Source organism: Vulpes vulpes, chromosome 5 (genome assembly GCF_048418805.1).
Source record: "Vulpes vulpes isolate BD-2025 chromosome 5, VulVul3, whole genome shotgun sequence".
Taxonomy (NCBI): domain Eukaryota; kingdom Metazoa; phylum Chordata; class Mammalia; order Carnivora; family Canidae; genus Vulpes; species Vulpes vulpes.
The window spans coordinates 52780148-52794210 of NC_132784.1; the positions used below are offsets into that span (position 1 = coordinate 52780148).

Here is a 14063-nt window from a genome sequence, read left to right on the forward strand (position 1 = left end):
TAGTTGGGCAAGGAAATATGGGGGCTACTGCCCTCACCCCACAGATGGGAAGCAGAAGCCCAGAGGTACGGATGCTCAAATCAGACTGCACACAGTGCACATGTCACTTTTCCTCCCCAAATAAAGGAAAATATATTTCACATTTTGATCTGACCTACATATTTCCGCAGACCACACACAAGAGCTTCATCTCCCTCAAAGATCCTTAAACCAGACAGAGTTTAGGCAGCTGCAAGGGTGGATAGCAAAGAGCTTCAGAAGAACTACTATTGTGGCTTCTCCCTAATGTAGGGTGTGGCATCCAGCTCAAGATAGAAATAAACAAACAAATAAATAAAGGCAGGAGTGGAATAAACAGGATTAAGGTTTTTTTTTCCTAATATAAAAGAAACTCCTGAAATATGCTTATTTTTAGAATGATGAATTTAATAACTTATTTATTAGACGGCATAACCAAATAACAACCTGGACATGGTAAAGCTGTAAATACAAATATGTGCATTACATATTAGTAAGCGATAAAAATAGCACATACACATATATTTTTTTTTTCAGTCTCTGAAGTGCGGTATTGTTCCCCTAATGAAGTTTGCTGCTTGTCTGAAATCAAACGGAAGGTTTTATAAAGGAGGGACAGAGGGCTAATTCACTGAGAGCAGTAAAACACAGAAGGAAAATATTCACTAGCGTCCTGTTTGCATTATTGGCATTAATAAACAACGCTCACGCTCAGAAGTGTGTCACCTAATCACAGAGCCAATAAACCCAAATGCTTTTTGGCTGATATTTCTTGATTTTTTTTCCTAACAAAATATAATATCATTTTAATTCAAATTCAATTCTGTATCGTATTACGCTGTCCACTTATGGCCATTAAAAACTTAGACTTTTCATCAAACTATATTATTTTCACTCTTATAATCCCCACTGCATTTATTTGGAAATGGAACCCAATGCTTCCCCATGCTCACATGTATCTTAGAAACACTTGATGCTGTATTGAAATGTCAGTTTCCTTTATATCCATGTTCTCTGATTGAAATATTGGATTGGAACTTGTACATCAATGATTGTATGTGATGAAAACAGATCGCCTATTCATAAAGCCTTTTGAATACTGTTTTTTTTCATATAATATCTCCCCCTGAAATCTTTTCTTGTGAAAAATACAGATATAGATCAAAAGGTATCTAAGTGTGCAATTTCCATGGAGACCCACAGCTAGATCTGCATATGGGGGTGTGCATTTGAGTGTGTGTTTTAAAGAGGCACAGTGTGGGCTTCCTTTCCCCGAGTCCTTGATCCGTGGCCTTTACTTCCACACACTGGAGGAGTTGGGAGACGATGTGAAGGGAGAAGAGCAAGCCAGACATCAAACCCATTTATTCTGAATCTTAAATTATGACTCTTTATCATCAATATTTTGGTTACATTGTTACACAAAGGACAAATTAACATCCGCTGTGAGGTCTCTTCTTCCATTGCTTTGGGATTAGTAACATTTCCTTGGCATATGAATCCTGCACCCGTCGGCTCCCAGCTGTATTGTAATACTATTGTTGTACAAGGGGCCAAAACAAGAAGGATTTGGAAAACTGCTCCCAGGGTGCCTCTGCCAATACCTGTAACTGCTGTGACTTCCAGGTGGCTTCCTGCCAGGTGTTCGCAGGGAGCATCAACACACCTCTTTCCTTGGCAGATCAGAGGAGGATCCTGAGGGAGAGTAACTGGTCCTGTTGGCTTTGAAGCACCTGAGCCTGGTGTGCTCTCGCAGATACGGATGCAAACAGATGACAACAGGCTGCTGGGCAGACCCAGGTGCGCTGGGCCGAGAAAGCGTGTGTTTCAGAGACTTGGTCATTACCGCTTCCATTCTCATCTTACGTGATTCAAAGCCACCCAGGAATATCAAGTTCTTAGAGTATTCCAGAGCGTTAAAAAAAAAAAAAAATCCAGCTTGTTAGTTCTAACGGTGCATCTGAGAGAATCTCTTTGAAAGGATAAGCAGAATTGTCCATCTGTTATTTGGACTTTGATCTACAGGTACCTTCTGTTTGTTCTGGTCTCAACCAAAACAAAATACATCGGCGTTTTCTGTTTTGTTTGGTTTGGTCTCATTCAGGAATTCAGCATACATTTCTCTCCCCCGTCCCAGCACAGAAACATAGAAGGAGGTTAGGTAAGGAGGGAGAGCTGAACGTGGAAAGAAAGGTAAAGCTCTTCCAGGAAAAACAAAACAAAAACTAAAAACAGAAAACCACACACACACACACTCACGCACACACACACACACACACACACACACACAGAATACAAAGCAAAAGTCGCAGTCCAATCGTGCAAAATTTGCTTCTCCAGATAAAGCACTTCTTGACAGATTCACAATGTCCCCTTCCCCCTCCCGAGGCCTCCCGTCCACCCGGGGGGAAAAATACAGAATGAGAGTGAAGCCATTCTTTTTCTTAAGGCTGAACAGACACATAAAGAACACATTTCGAGGACTCTCCGGCGGGTGGTGATGCGCAGGGCTCTTGCTCTGAGTCCCGCCTGAGGCCTGCAATCCGGCCCCAGGGTCGGCCGCCCTCCTCGCGTTGGGGCCGCGATACAACGTACAAACAAAAGAAGAAAAGTCAATGGTCCCGACAATAAAATCCAATATTGACTTCACAATCACAGGTACAAATTGCTCAAATCGATCATTTCATGTCTCCTTAAGACCTTGTCGTCTAAAACTAATTAGAAGCCAGGTTCCCGAGGAATGGTCAATATTCAAAGAAAATGCTGGAGATTTGGAAAGAAATCATTCTTCTACCTCGACAGTCCGACAGAGGTTGGAAACAAGTGGTCCTATTCTGGCGAGTCCAGGGTGTCTAGGAAGGGCGGACGCCCGGGTCCAGATGGCAACTTGCCCGCCGCCTGGGGGCCACTGCATTTATAGAGGAAACACCAAAAAGCCCGAGAACGTGGAGTACTTCCAGCCACCCATGAGGTTGCCTCTCTCTAGCTTGAGATGTACTTTGTCCTCTCTTTCCATCAGCAGCAGGACACCATTGCTGGCAGCTTCTCTGGTAACGTCCTGGTCACCTGCAAACGCTGAGATCACGGGGTAGCCGTTCTGCATTAAACTGACCTGCAGGGCAGAGGGCAAAGCTCAGTGGACCACACAGGACCCCACGTGCACCTGTTTGTCCTCTTCTGCCCCGACCCCACACCCTCTGCCCTTTCCGCGGAGCCACGCCAGAGGGCCTGGCCCCAAAGATGCTGTGGGCCCCTGCTCAGCAACGCCCCCACATTGGCTGGCCCAGATTCCCAGACAGTAGGATGGGACCTGCAGCCGTGGGCACTGGCCATCCGGAACTGCAACGGTCCCCATGGTTTCACAGCGACCCACCTGGATGGTTTGTCTGTTGTACACTTTGACCACATGGAAGCTGAAGCTATAAATCCCTTTCCTCGGTGCTACAAAAATACTGGAGGCGAGATCGAAATGGTTGCCAATATTTACTAATACCTGAAAAAGAAGAGGGAATACGACACAAACATAGCAAGTCCCTCCTCTGCATCTGTTGTGCTCAGGCCTGCAGAACCAACGCCACCGGTTCCTCCAGGGCCTGCACAGCAGCAGCAGCAAGAGGCACCCAGGCAGTGAGCCAAGGCTGCCCTGGGGGTGGTGGTGGGAGGGTGGGAGCTGGTGCCAAAATACCCTACACCAGAAAGGGATTTTTAGAAGAATCCTAATGGACCATAATCAATAAAGATTTTTGTGAAGTGTATTTTATTTACACATTGTAAAAAGCAGATGCCAATTTTGCAGTCTGAGGGCAAGGCAGAGGGAAAGGAAAACAATGAGGTCAGTAAGCAAGCGAAACTGGTCTGTGGGATTCCAGGGACTTCCACATCAAGTTTAGTTTCACAACTAGGGTGCCACGCCATGCTGAACCAGGAGAAGTAGACCTTGGGGTAAGAAGCCAATTCAGGGAAATAATTTACATCAGCTCAACCTTGGCACTCTCATGTGAATGTTCCGGGAGAGGATAAGCTGGGTGAGGTTCCTGTCCCCGTGTATCCCCAGCCCCTGGCACCATCCCTGGTGGCACACAGTAGGTGCTCAATGGCAGGGACAGAGTGTAAAGTTGGGGTGGGTAAGCACTGGCTGCACCTGTCTCCTTCACCTGGCTCTAAGCACCGTGCTTGCTCCCTCTGCTGAGCTATGACGTCATGCAAATAAGCTTGAATAAATGAAGGGAGTGGAGACAGCAGTTGGATACCCTAAGCTCCAACTCCAGGAGCATGCAAGAATAATGACAAAATTAGCCAGATGACGTGAGGTCACGTGCCCCTGCCGATGATTTTTTTCTTTTTTTTTCCCCCCTCAAATGAAACGGGGATGTGGGCGTTACAATGTCAAGAGCAGAATTTGAAGCATGGAGGATCCCTTATTATGGCCCAATTCCCTTTCAGGTGTGTAAGGCGGAGTTTGGTCACCCCGTCTGGATCCCGTCCCCACCTCTTCTCACACACAAACGCACACACTCAATTAAAATACTAACACGGCCCGCCTGGTATGCTGGGCTTTTTAAAGCCAACAGCCAGCAACAGCAGAACCCTGGACTAGGGATCCCATCATCTGCTCAGAAAATAAATTTCAACCGGAAACCTCTTGCGGTTACTCCTCACACACTCATCACAGCAGATGAATGACACGCGATCCCCACTGCACTATGCGACCTGCCCATGACAACTGCTGTCACCACTCAGGGAAAGAAACCGGCACCAGCTTCTGCAAGGGAGGTCGGGGCACTACTTCAGTCCCCCTCGCCTGCAGGGCTCAGCACAGACGCTCAGGGCTCTATTGTTCAGGACGGCTCGCTGCACAATGCCTGCACTCCGTCTCTTCAAGCCTATGCTCCCAGTCGGCCTTAGGATGCTTTAAAAAAGAATAAAGCACTCTCCATCCAAGCCCTCGGAGCTGCCTCTTCCAACTCAACTACCACAGCTCTTTCCCATCAGTTTTAAATTCCGGAAACTGGTAAATTTTGGGCCCTGCTGTGGATGAAAGAACACCCAAGGAGCAGGTTTCGCTTACTCCCTAACTGAGAAACCAGGGAAATAGCATTTTACCCGCCCTGCCATAGTTAGCTCATCTATAAAATTAGAATCTTACTACAACTTATCTTGCCCTCATCACAGAGTTCTCTTGACACCCAAGTGAAATGACGGGAGCTGACTAATAATAAGGTAAAGAATAGAGTAAATAGCGAATACCTATTTTGTTGTCTGCTTTATTTGGACATCATTAAAATCAGTAATTTCATTTAAAAAAATTCTTTAAAAACAGATGAAAAAGAGATCCCCCCCCCCCTCAAAAAAAAAAGGTCAAAACTTCAAGTAGGTAATCCATAGCAAGGATTAAAACAAATTAAGCCTCTGGTCTAAAAAGAGGCAAGGGTGTGTTGGAAGTTTACCATCACTGAGGTGTAAAAACTGGTTAACAGAAGGGAAGTCAATTAAGTGTGGCCAGTGAGCCCAGTACCCTGGGCTTTAGTGGAAATTATTTTGGCAAAAGGAAGAGACTGGTAAAGTTTGGGAACCACAATAATGTTTTCAACTTGTTTCTGAAAAACAACAGAAACCAAGATGGGAGGGCACAAGAGGAAAGTCACTACCGCCAGTCCTGAGCCCAATACCCCAGAGAAGGGATTGCCAAGGTCTGATCATTTATGGACCCTTCTGCTCTGAACAAAGTGAGGGAAGTTAAGTGACGTAGGGCAACTTAAGTCATTGATCCTTATTTTGTTTTTATTTTCAATCTGTACGACCACACTACATACAATATGTTTTTGTGCTGTACATATTTGTACACTACACTGTAGATACTGTATTTACTACCTATTGCATTTATATGATCTCACTCTGTTTTGCTTTGTATTTAGATAACCATCCCTGCTATTGCCCCCACACTCTCCCTGACTTATTTTTCTCGAAGATAAGCACCTCTTCCCCAGGCCATTCCAAAATAAGCAGTAGACACATATTTTCTGATCGTTGGCTGAGACCTTTGGGAAACTCCCTTTTGGGGTGTGCTTGCAAAGCACTCAGTCCCGAGTCGGCCCCCTGGATGACTGAAGCCCACCCACCACACCCGGCAGCCCCCATCCCAGCGAAAAGGAAGATGTGCAATTTCCGTGGGTGAGGGGCTGCACTTCAGATCCCTGAGCTTTAAAGGACTGTCGGTCTTCCAAGTGCCAATGGGGCTGCCAGTTCTAGAGGAGCCACAGTGTGAAAAGGGGCCCTGGGAAGCAGAGCTTGCTTCCTCGGAAAGGGGGAAAAGAGAAGCGCAGAGCAGGGCCGAGAGGCGGGGGAGCCTGAAGCCCCGGGCCCCCGCGCCCGCGTCCCCGCCCCTCCACCCCGGGCGGAGGCGAGCTGGCAGGCCGCCGGCTGACCTGGTCGAAGTAGATGGTCATGGTGCGGTTGCTCATCTCGGACGGCTCGTGGTTGGTGCTCCGCGTGGCGGAGAAGGCCACCTTGGCGCTGCCCGAGCGCACGGAGATGCCCAGGGAGGAGGTGACGGCGCCGTCGGCCGACGGGCTCGAGTCGCACACCACCAGGCACTTGCCCTCCAGCACGATGGGCTCCGTGTCGTTCTGCGCCCGCACCGGGCATCCGGCCGGCAGCAGCAGCAGCAGCAGCGCCAGCGCCGCCCCCAGGCAGGAGCCGCAGCCAGGCGGCTCGCGCAGCGCCCCCCGGCGCCCGGGCATGGTCAGCGGCGGCCCGCGGGGGCCCCGGCCGGGCGCCGGCATCCGGGCTGCGGGGGGCGGCGCGCGGGGGCGACGGCGGGCAGCGGCCGGGGAGCGCGGGAGGGCGCGCAGGGCTGCGCGGGGCCTGGGGACGCCTCCTTTGGCCTCGGTCCCTCGCTCTGACGGTCAAGGCCAGGGTCGTCCTCAGAAGGAAGGCGCCAGCGGACCTGTCAGGGCAAAAACCCGAACCCTTAGACTGGGAGGCGACGCGGGGGGGGCACGGGGAGCAGGTGCCTGCAGCGCAGGGGCCCCTCTCCCTGGCGGCCACCCTCTTAGTCCCGCACACGGCCCCCCCTTCCCCGATGGGCACAACAGGTCCGAGGAAGCCCCCGGCGCGCGGGGCAGGGCATCCCCGAGGGCTCCGGGGCGGCGCGCGCCGGGGGTGCGGTCAGGTAGAGGGGCCCGGGCTTCTGCGGGCCTCGGCGAAGCTCGACAGCGGTCGGTGACCTCGGGGACGCCGGCAGCGCCACCCCCAGCCCCTTCTGCAAAGGCGGAGAGGGGCTGAGATGCCGGCAAAGAAAGAAACTACTGAAGGCTTATCGCTTCCGTTTTAGCGGCATTTTCTTGAAAGCCACACCAAGAAACCTTTTTCTCCTTTATCTGCTTTCCCTTTCATCCTCTGTGTTTCCATCCTGGAGATTTTTTTTTTTTTTTTTTTTAAAGCAGTCCACTTAGTTAAGATCGTATCCATTTTCCGCCCAAGATCAAATCCCAAGGAAGCTCCTTAGGGTGAATAAGAGGAAAAAAATGAAAAAAAAAAAAAAAGAGAGAGAGAGAGAGAGAGATTCTAAAACCCGAACACCCACTTGCAAGGTCCCCGCAGCCGGCAGCGAGCCCTCGGAGGAGCCCCTCGGATCGCTCGGCCCCGCGCAGGACCCGAGGACCGCACCTCGGGCCGTCCCGGGCTTGCTTCGCGGCGCAGCTTTGCTCCTGGGCTCCGAGCCCTTCCTCTCCGGCCGGGCGGCGGCCCGGGGCGCTCCGCCGACTTGGGCGCGCGTTCGCACCTCCCCGCGGCCCTCGCCTCTCGCACCAAGCTGGAGCGGTCCCTGCGAGACCCGGTCGAGCCACGAACAGCGCAGACGCCTCCCCCCGCCCACGGCCCCGAGCAACTCCCCCCACAGTCCACCTAACGAGGCAGAAGTTGTTTCTCCGGGCGCAGCCTCTCCCCGGCCCCGGCACAAAACGCTGCCGCTACACCCGCGCGCTCCCCGGGACGCAGGCTCCCCCAGGTCCCCGTGGAAGCAGACGAGGATGCGGTCAGGCCGGACCGCGGAGGGCAGGCTCGGGTCTCGGTTACCTGGAACGTCCATGGTGCGAGCCGCGCTGTCCGCGAAGTTGTTCTGCTTAAGGAAGAGGAGCGGGCGCTGGCGGGAGGGGACTCGGAGCGCAGCCCTTCTCCCCGCGCCTGGCCAATAACCGCGCCGCCCCGCCCTGCCCCTTTCCCGCCACGGCCCGCGCCCGCGCCCGCTCCGGGTCCGCCCCGCGCCGCGCACCCCGGGGCCTCGCGCCGCGCCCAGGGCCCGCGCGCCCCGCGCCCCTCGCCCCTCGCCCATCGCCGCGCCGGCCGTCCCGCTCCCCCACGCGCGGCGCCCGGTGCCCGCAGCTCCTCGGACCCTCGCCCCGCGCCCCGCCGCGCCGCGCCCCGCGCCTCGCACCCGTCACGTCCCAGGCGCCGCGCGGGTGCTGCGGCGCTCCCCGGGCCCGCAGCCGAGGACGGCCCCGCGCGCCCCGCGCGCCCGCAGCCCGGCTCTGCCCGCCGGCCCCTCAGTCCCGGCCTCTCCGCGCGTCTCCAGACGGCACAGCCATCGCGGGCGCCCGGAGGACTCGGCGCACTGCCCCCTCCCGGGCTGGGCGCCGCTCTCCGCACCCCGCCGCACCCCGCCGCACCCCGCCGCACCCCGCCGCACCCCGCCGCACCCCGCACCGCCCAGGTCCGGCTCTCACCCACACCCGGAGCGAGTCCTCCCAGACGCCTCGCCCTCAGTAAGGAGGCACCCTCGGAGCGCCGCTCGCGCCTCTTCTTTTCGATTCCTTCTTTCCTTTTCCAAATTCCCTCCAAGTCTTAATCCTTAATAGCGCGACTACTTTCATAATTAGGGGGTAGCGCTGTTTTCTTAAAAAAAAAAATAAACTAAAATAAAACGAAATGAAATGAAATAAAATAAAAAATAAAAAGGACTGGAATGGAGAGAAAAAGCTTGGGATTTTAATGGCTTAAAGGCTGCGGTTCCGGAATCTCCAGTTTGGGAAATGTCAGATTTTGGCAGGGATTAAAAGAGGCGCCTCCGCCTGGGTTTGTGCGTCTGCTCCTCTGAACCCCGAGGCTCCTGGAGCGCATTGGCACTCGCGCGTGTTTATTAAAATGCCTACTCTGAGCTCTAACGACCGGGGAGACGCGCGGGTTTCCCAGCTGCGCCCCAAGCGCGGGCGAGAAGCGCAAGCACGGACGTGGGGCGCCACCTACGGGCGCCGGGGCCTCCCTGCCGCAGCCTGCGGGCGAGCTCCGCCGGGGTGGCCGCGTCCCGGGGGCAGGGATGAGGTTCGCTGATGGTCTTCTGGGACCCAAAAAGCAGCAGTCCTGTCCTCTGCAAAAATATGACAACAACCAGCGATCGTCCCGGGATCCTTCGGTACCCTCGGTCTGGCCAAACGTGGCGACACTCTTGATTTTGCAGATCTCCGCTGCTCCCACAGACAGCTCTGCCAGGGTGATGTATGCTGCAGTCAGGTTATCATTGGTTATCACTGGCCGCACAACGTGTGCACAGACCACTGAGCTGTATAGTCTGTGCCTCCCCCAGACAGTATTTAAATGTACCCTCTTGCGACCTGACTTTTCAAAACATCGTTGAGAAAAATACCTATAGCCCTTTGACTTGCAGAGTGTGCCTGTGCAGACAGGCTGCTGGAAAAAAAAAAAAAAAAAAAAGAAGCATGCAAGTCGCCCAACGCTGTTCCTAAGAACAGAGCAAAAGTATTTCTTATTCCTCCAGACTTCCCACCTAACCCCTCTTTTGTTTGAATATTGCAGCCAGTGTTCTGGTTCCACCCTACGAGGCGCGTTTTCGGGGAGGGGGTTTTCAAAGCTTTATTTCCCATGGGCTCTCCCCTATTTAGAACTGACAAGGCCTCATATCTAAGCAATGAGATTAAATTCGTTCCCAATCAGGTTAACCGAGATGGATGTGTGGGGAGACAGGGACAAAGAATTGCATACTTATTATGACATGAGACAAAATATTGAGTATGGTTGTAAAAATGGGATGAAAAGAACTGTTGACCCAAATGTTTTCTACGTACCATGCAAAAGAGTAAAAATCTAAAATGTCCCCCAAATCTGTTACCCCCCTAAGGATGTTCGCTGGAAGTTAAGTACTTAATTTGGACATTTTTATAACATGGGAGTCAGATGTACTGGACTTTAACTTTTTCAAAGCGGTCATATTTTGCTGCCGTTTCTTTTTAGCTTAACACAGTGGAAATTGTTGGTTCTCACTCTCAGATAGTTACTTCATTTCAGTATCGCATCGGTCTATTTATTATCGTCACAATAAGCACAACTCTGTCATTCCATCAAAGAGAGGACCGATTTGTGGGCAAGAATAAATAGCAGAGGACACTAGGTCTATGAAAAAATGTGAGGCACAGACTGATAATTAGACCAATTTGGGGATGCTAATTAAGTTGCAATACTTCTCACACATCTATAAATCTTTAAATAACAGCTCTATTAAACAACTGTCTTAAATGTTGTGCTTGAACCAAATTATTATCATCACCTTTGGGGAGAATTAAAGCCAAAGCTCTTTTCCATGTGGCAGCAACACTATTTAAATTCTATAAATCAAGAAACCTTTAATCTATGGAGTGAGCTAAATCATGGACTTAGCTCAGGAAGCGTTCTTATATAATGAGAGAAAAAAAACAGGTTAGGCTTAAATTTAGGCTTGAGGCTCTTTTTAAAGAGAAAGTCATTGTGAAAAGCAGCAGACTGACGAAGAACATTATTTATTCACTGATTGATTGTTCTATCTCTAAGAAGATGCTTAGGTTGTCTCCTTATAGGTTGTGATAGAATTGTAGCCCATCAACCTGCTTAGAAAGATTTTCAGAATATAACCTAGATTTAAAGTGAAAATGTCTTCTGGTTATCCCAGGAATTACTTCCGTTCCATTTTCATGTTACCAGAACTTGCTGCCATTCCTTCTAGAATTCCTACTACTCTACAGCAGCAGAGTCGTTTCTCTGTAAGTGTAGGGACATCCCATCCACAGTCACAATGCCAGCAGTGTCATTTACTGAGCGTCTGTAAGGTCTCAGAAATTGCACCATGTCCTTTCTGTATGGTCTAAGATAAAGTTTAACACCCAGATCACCCTGTGGCAGACAAATGGTCACTTAGAGCTTGAGAGAAAAGTATTCTAATGTTTCTTTAAAATAAAGTAAGAGGGGAGGGCTAGGACAATTCAAGTTCCCTTCCTTTCATTTGTCCTAAATATTTATCTTTAATAGAGCTTAAAATTGATTTCTTTGGATAGAAACTATCCCTAAAGTACATCTTTAGCATCCATGATAGTCTTTTCTTAAACTGATATATAATATTTATGATTGTATTCTAGGCATGTGAAAACTGAAAAAAAAAAGTATTTTATGCACTTGGATGTGAATACGTGTACCTACTTTTTAAAAAATAAACATGTAAACATTAATCAGCAGAAGTTAATTTTCTTTTTAACTTTACTGAAGAATAATTGGCAAATATAACTGTACATATTTAAAGTGTACATTATGATGACTGGATATATGTAGAATGATTACCAAGATCAAGGTAATTAATGCATTCATCACTTCACATAGGTAAGAGAGTTCATTCTTTTTTATTTATGTCATGACAATGCTTAGGATCTACTTGCAGCAACTTTCAAGTATACAAACCATATCATTAACTATAGTCACCGTTCTTTACATTAGATCTTCAAAACGTATTGTTATTACCAGGGAAATTGGGTACCTTTGATCCACGTCACCCCTTTTCCTCTTCTCTTCCACCCCCACCAACAACCATCCTATTTTCTCTTTCTGGATTACACGTTTAAGTGACACCATGCACCGCTGCCTTTTTCTATGTGACTTATTTCATTTAGCATGCCCTCTAAATTCATCCATTTTGGATTGATTTTACAAAAGGCAAGATTTTTTCCTTTTTTTTTTTTTTTTTTTTGGCTGGGTACTATCGCGTTATGTACATGTACCACACTTTGTTTGTCTATTTATCCACTGACACATAGTTTGTTTCCATACCTCAGCTATAGTGAGTAACGCTGCAATGAACACGAGAGTGTGAATATCTCTTTGAGATCCTGATTTCATTTCCTTCAGGTAGATACATAGCCAGGAGTGGGTTTGCTTAGGTCTCTGGTCATTCTATGTTTACTTTAGTAAAAATACAAATTTCTAAAATTATTTACAAGTATATTTCCAATGTGGTATAATGTTATTCTAGCTGGTTATTAAGATGTGGAAAATAATCAAAATTCTAAATATTGCATACCTTTAGGTTATACATGCTAAATTGTTTAAATATCCAAAAATACACGTATTTTTCAATGTAATTGAAATGAGCATTAAGTCCAACATATATAACACCCATGAAATACTCCATGTTATGTGGGCACTTCAATAAATAAGAAACATTAGAAAAGAATCTTTACAGCTTGAAACCAGTTCTCATTCAGTTTAACAGAAAGACCAGGAATTGTCGAAGAAACAACCGGTTTGTAATTGTTGACTGAAGTTACTAAATGATCATAATGATCCAGTCAAATTAGCTAAGAATTTGCTGATAGTTAAATATTCCAGATTAGCTGAATTCAAGACAATTAAGATTGCATTATGCAGTCAGCATGCACTAAACCAATTCCTCTGCCATTCAAAGAACATGCCTGTTTCAAAAACCATATAGCAGCTATTTTTTTTCTGATATAGGTTTCCAAATTCAATAAATATTCTTTAAAAATGATTTTTAAGTTTGCTTTTAATAGTAGAGTAATAAATTATAGAGCAACCTCTGACCTCATGTACTATTTCTACAACATTATAAAATGAACATATTACATTATAAAGTAATCCGTTTTTCACTCTCCAGTGCCTTTCAAACTTAAAAAAAATTAAGTCTAGACACGTATTTGGGGGTAAATATTAGTACATATGAGAGTTTATGAGACAAGAATATTGAAAACAGGTACCTGGGTAGCTCAATAGGTTAAGTGACTGCCCTCAGCTCAGGTCATGACCTGGGGAGTCCTGGGATCCAGCCCCACACTGGGCTTCCTGCTCCTGTGGAGCCTGCTTCTCCCTCTGCCCCTCCCCCTGCTTGTGTTCTCTCTCTCTTTCTCTCTCAAATAAATACATAAATAAATCTTTAAAAAAAAAAGTATTGCAAACATACAAAGTGATCTAGTCTCTCGTCACTCCACTGTCACAGGCTACTTAATTCTTAATAAGGCATATCTTAACATCAGCAAACAAGGCAAATTAGCAACTTGATGGACTTCTAATATTTTAAAATAAAGCATACCAGCAGACATAGAAACTACTGGCTAGAGAAGAAAAAAATAATATTTTTTCAGCTATGTTTCATTGTCTTAAACAATCCTAAGATTTAATTTCTTCTATTTTATGATAGGAAATGTCTCTATTGCTTTACCAAATTGGGTCAAGTGCCTCGTGTTAGTCATTTTAATCCTATCAAAACAAAATTCTTTATAAATGAGGACGCTGTTTGTCAACTCTTATTTCTCGATATAAGATAGTATTACTAGAGGAAACATCCTTTGGCAAACTCCTGCTAAGACAAACAAACAAACAAAAAAAATCTAGTTCCCAGAATTCATAGAGAATCCTTAATATACACCCATGGCACTTCCTGAAGTTCACTGTGAGCACTCTTTCTTGTAGTGTAATTATATAACTTCCTTTTCGGAATGAGCTACATGTCTGTGTTCAAGGCTCTTTATATTCAGAACATTTGAGTACAGGTGATAAACATGAATCATATATTTTTACTAGAAATGAATTTAAAAATAAGAACATACATGATTTAAGAAAAAACAAAAACTATTTTCCTCTTCTGCTTTCAGAAATAGTCTATGAAGTTATGGGTCCATGGACATTTTTCTCTCACATGTTCCCCTGTAAGAATAAATTTTATAGAGGTGTGTGGTATTTGTACGTATTCAATAACGCTTTAAGTCCAAAAATGTTGT

At 47.6% G+C, this 14063-nt stretch overlaps 1 protein-coding gene across 4 annotated transcripts; it reads right to left on the bottom strand.

The window, feature by feature from the left end:
• Positions 1–405: 405 nt before the first annotated feature.
• Positions 406–9502, bottom strand: CBLN2 (cerebellin 2 precursor). Of its 4 annotated transcripts, none has more exons than XM_072758097.1 (5): positions 8742–9502; positions 8095–8137; positions 6444–6964; positions 3392–3511; positions 406–3130 (listed from the first exon to the last, which is right to left on the bottom strand). In XM_072758097.1, the coding sequence occupies exons 3-5, from the start codon at positions 6798–6800 to the stop codon at positions 2933–2935; spliced, it is 675 nt and encodes a 224-aa protein (XP_072614198.1). In that variant the 5' UTR covers positions 6801–6964; positions 8095–8137; positions 8742–9502; the 3' UTR covers positions 406–2932. The 4 variants fall into 4 exon arrangements, with proteins under 4 accessions (XP_072614198.1, XP_072614200.1, XP_072614201.1 ...); XM_072758099.1 differs by having other exon boundaries at positions 8095–8140; XM_072758100.1 differs by lacking the exon at positions 8095–8137.
• Between the last annotated feature and the right edge of the window lie 4561 nt (positions 9503–14063).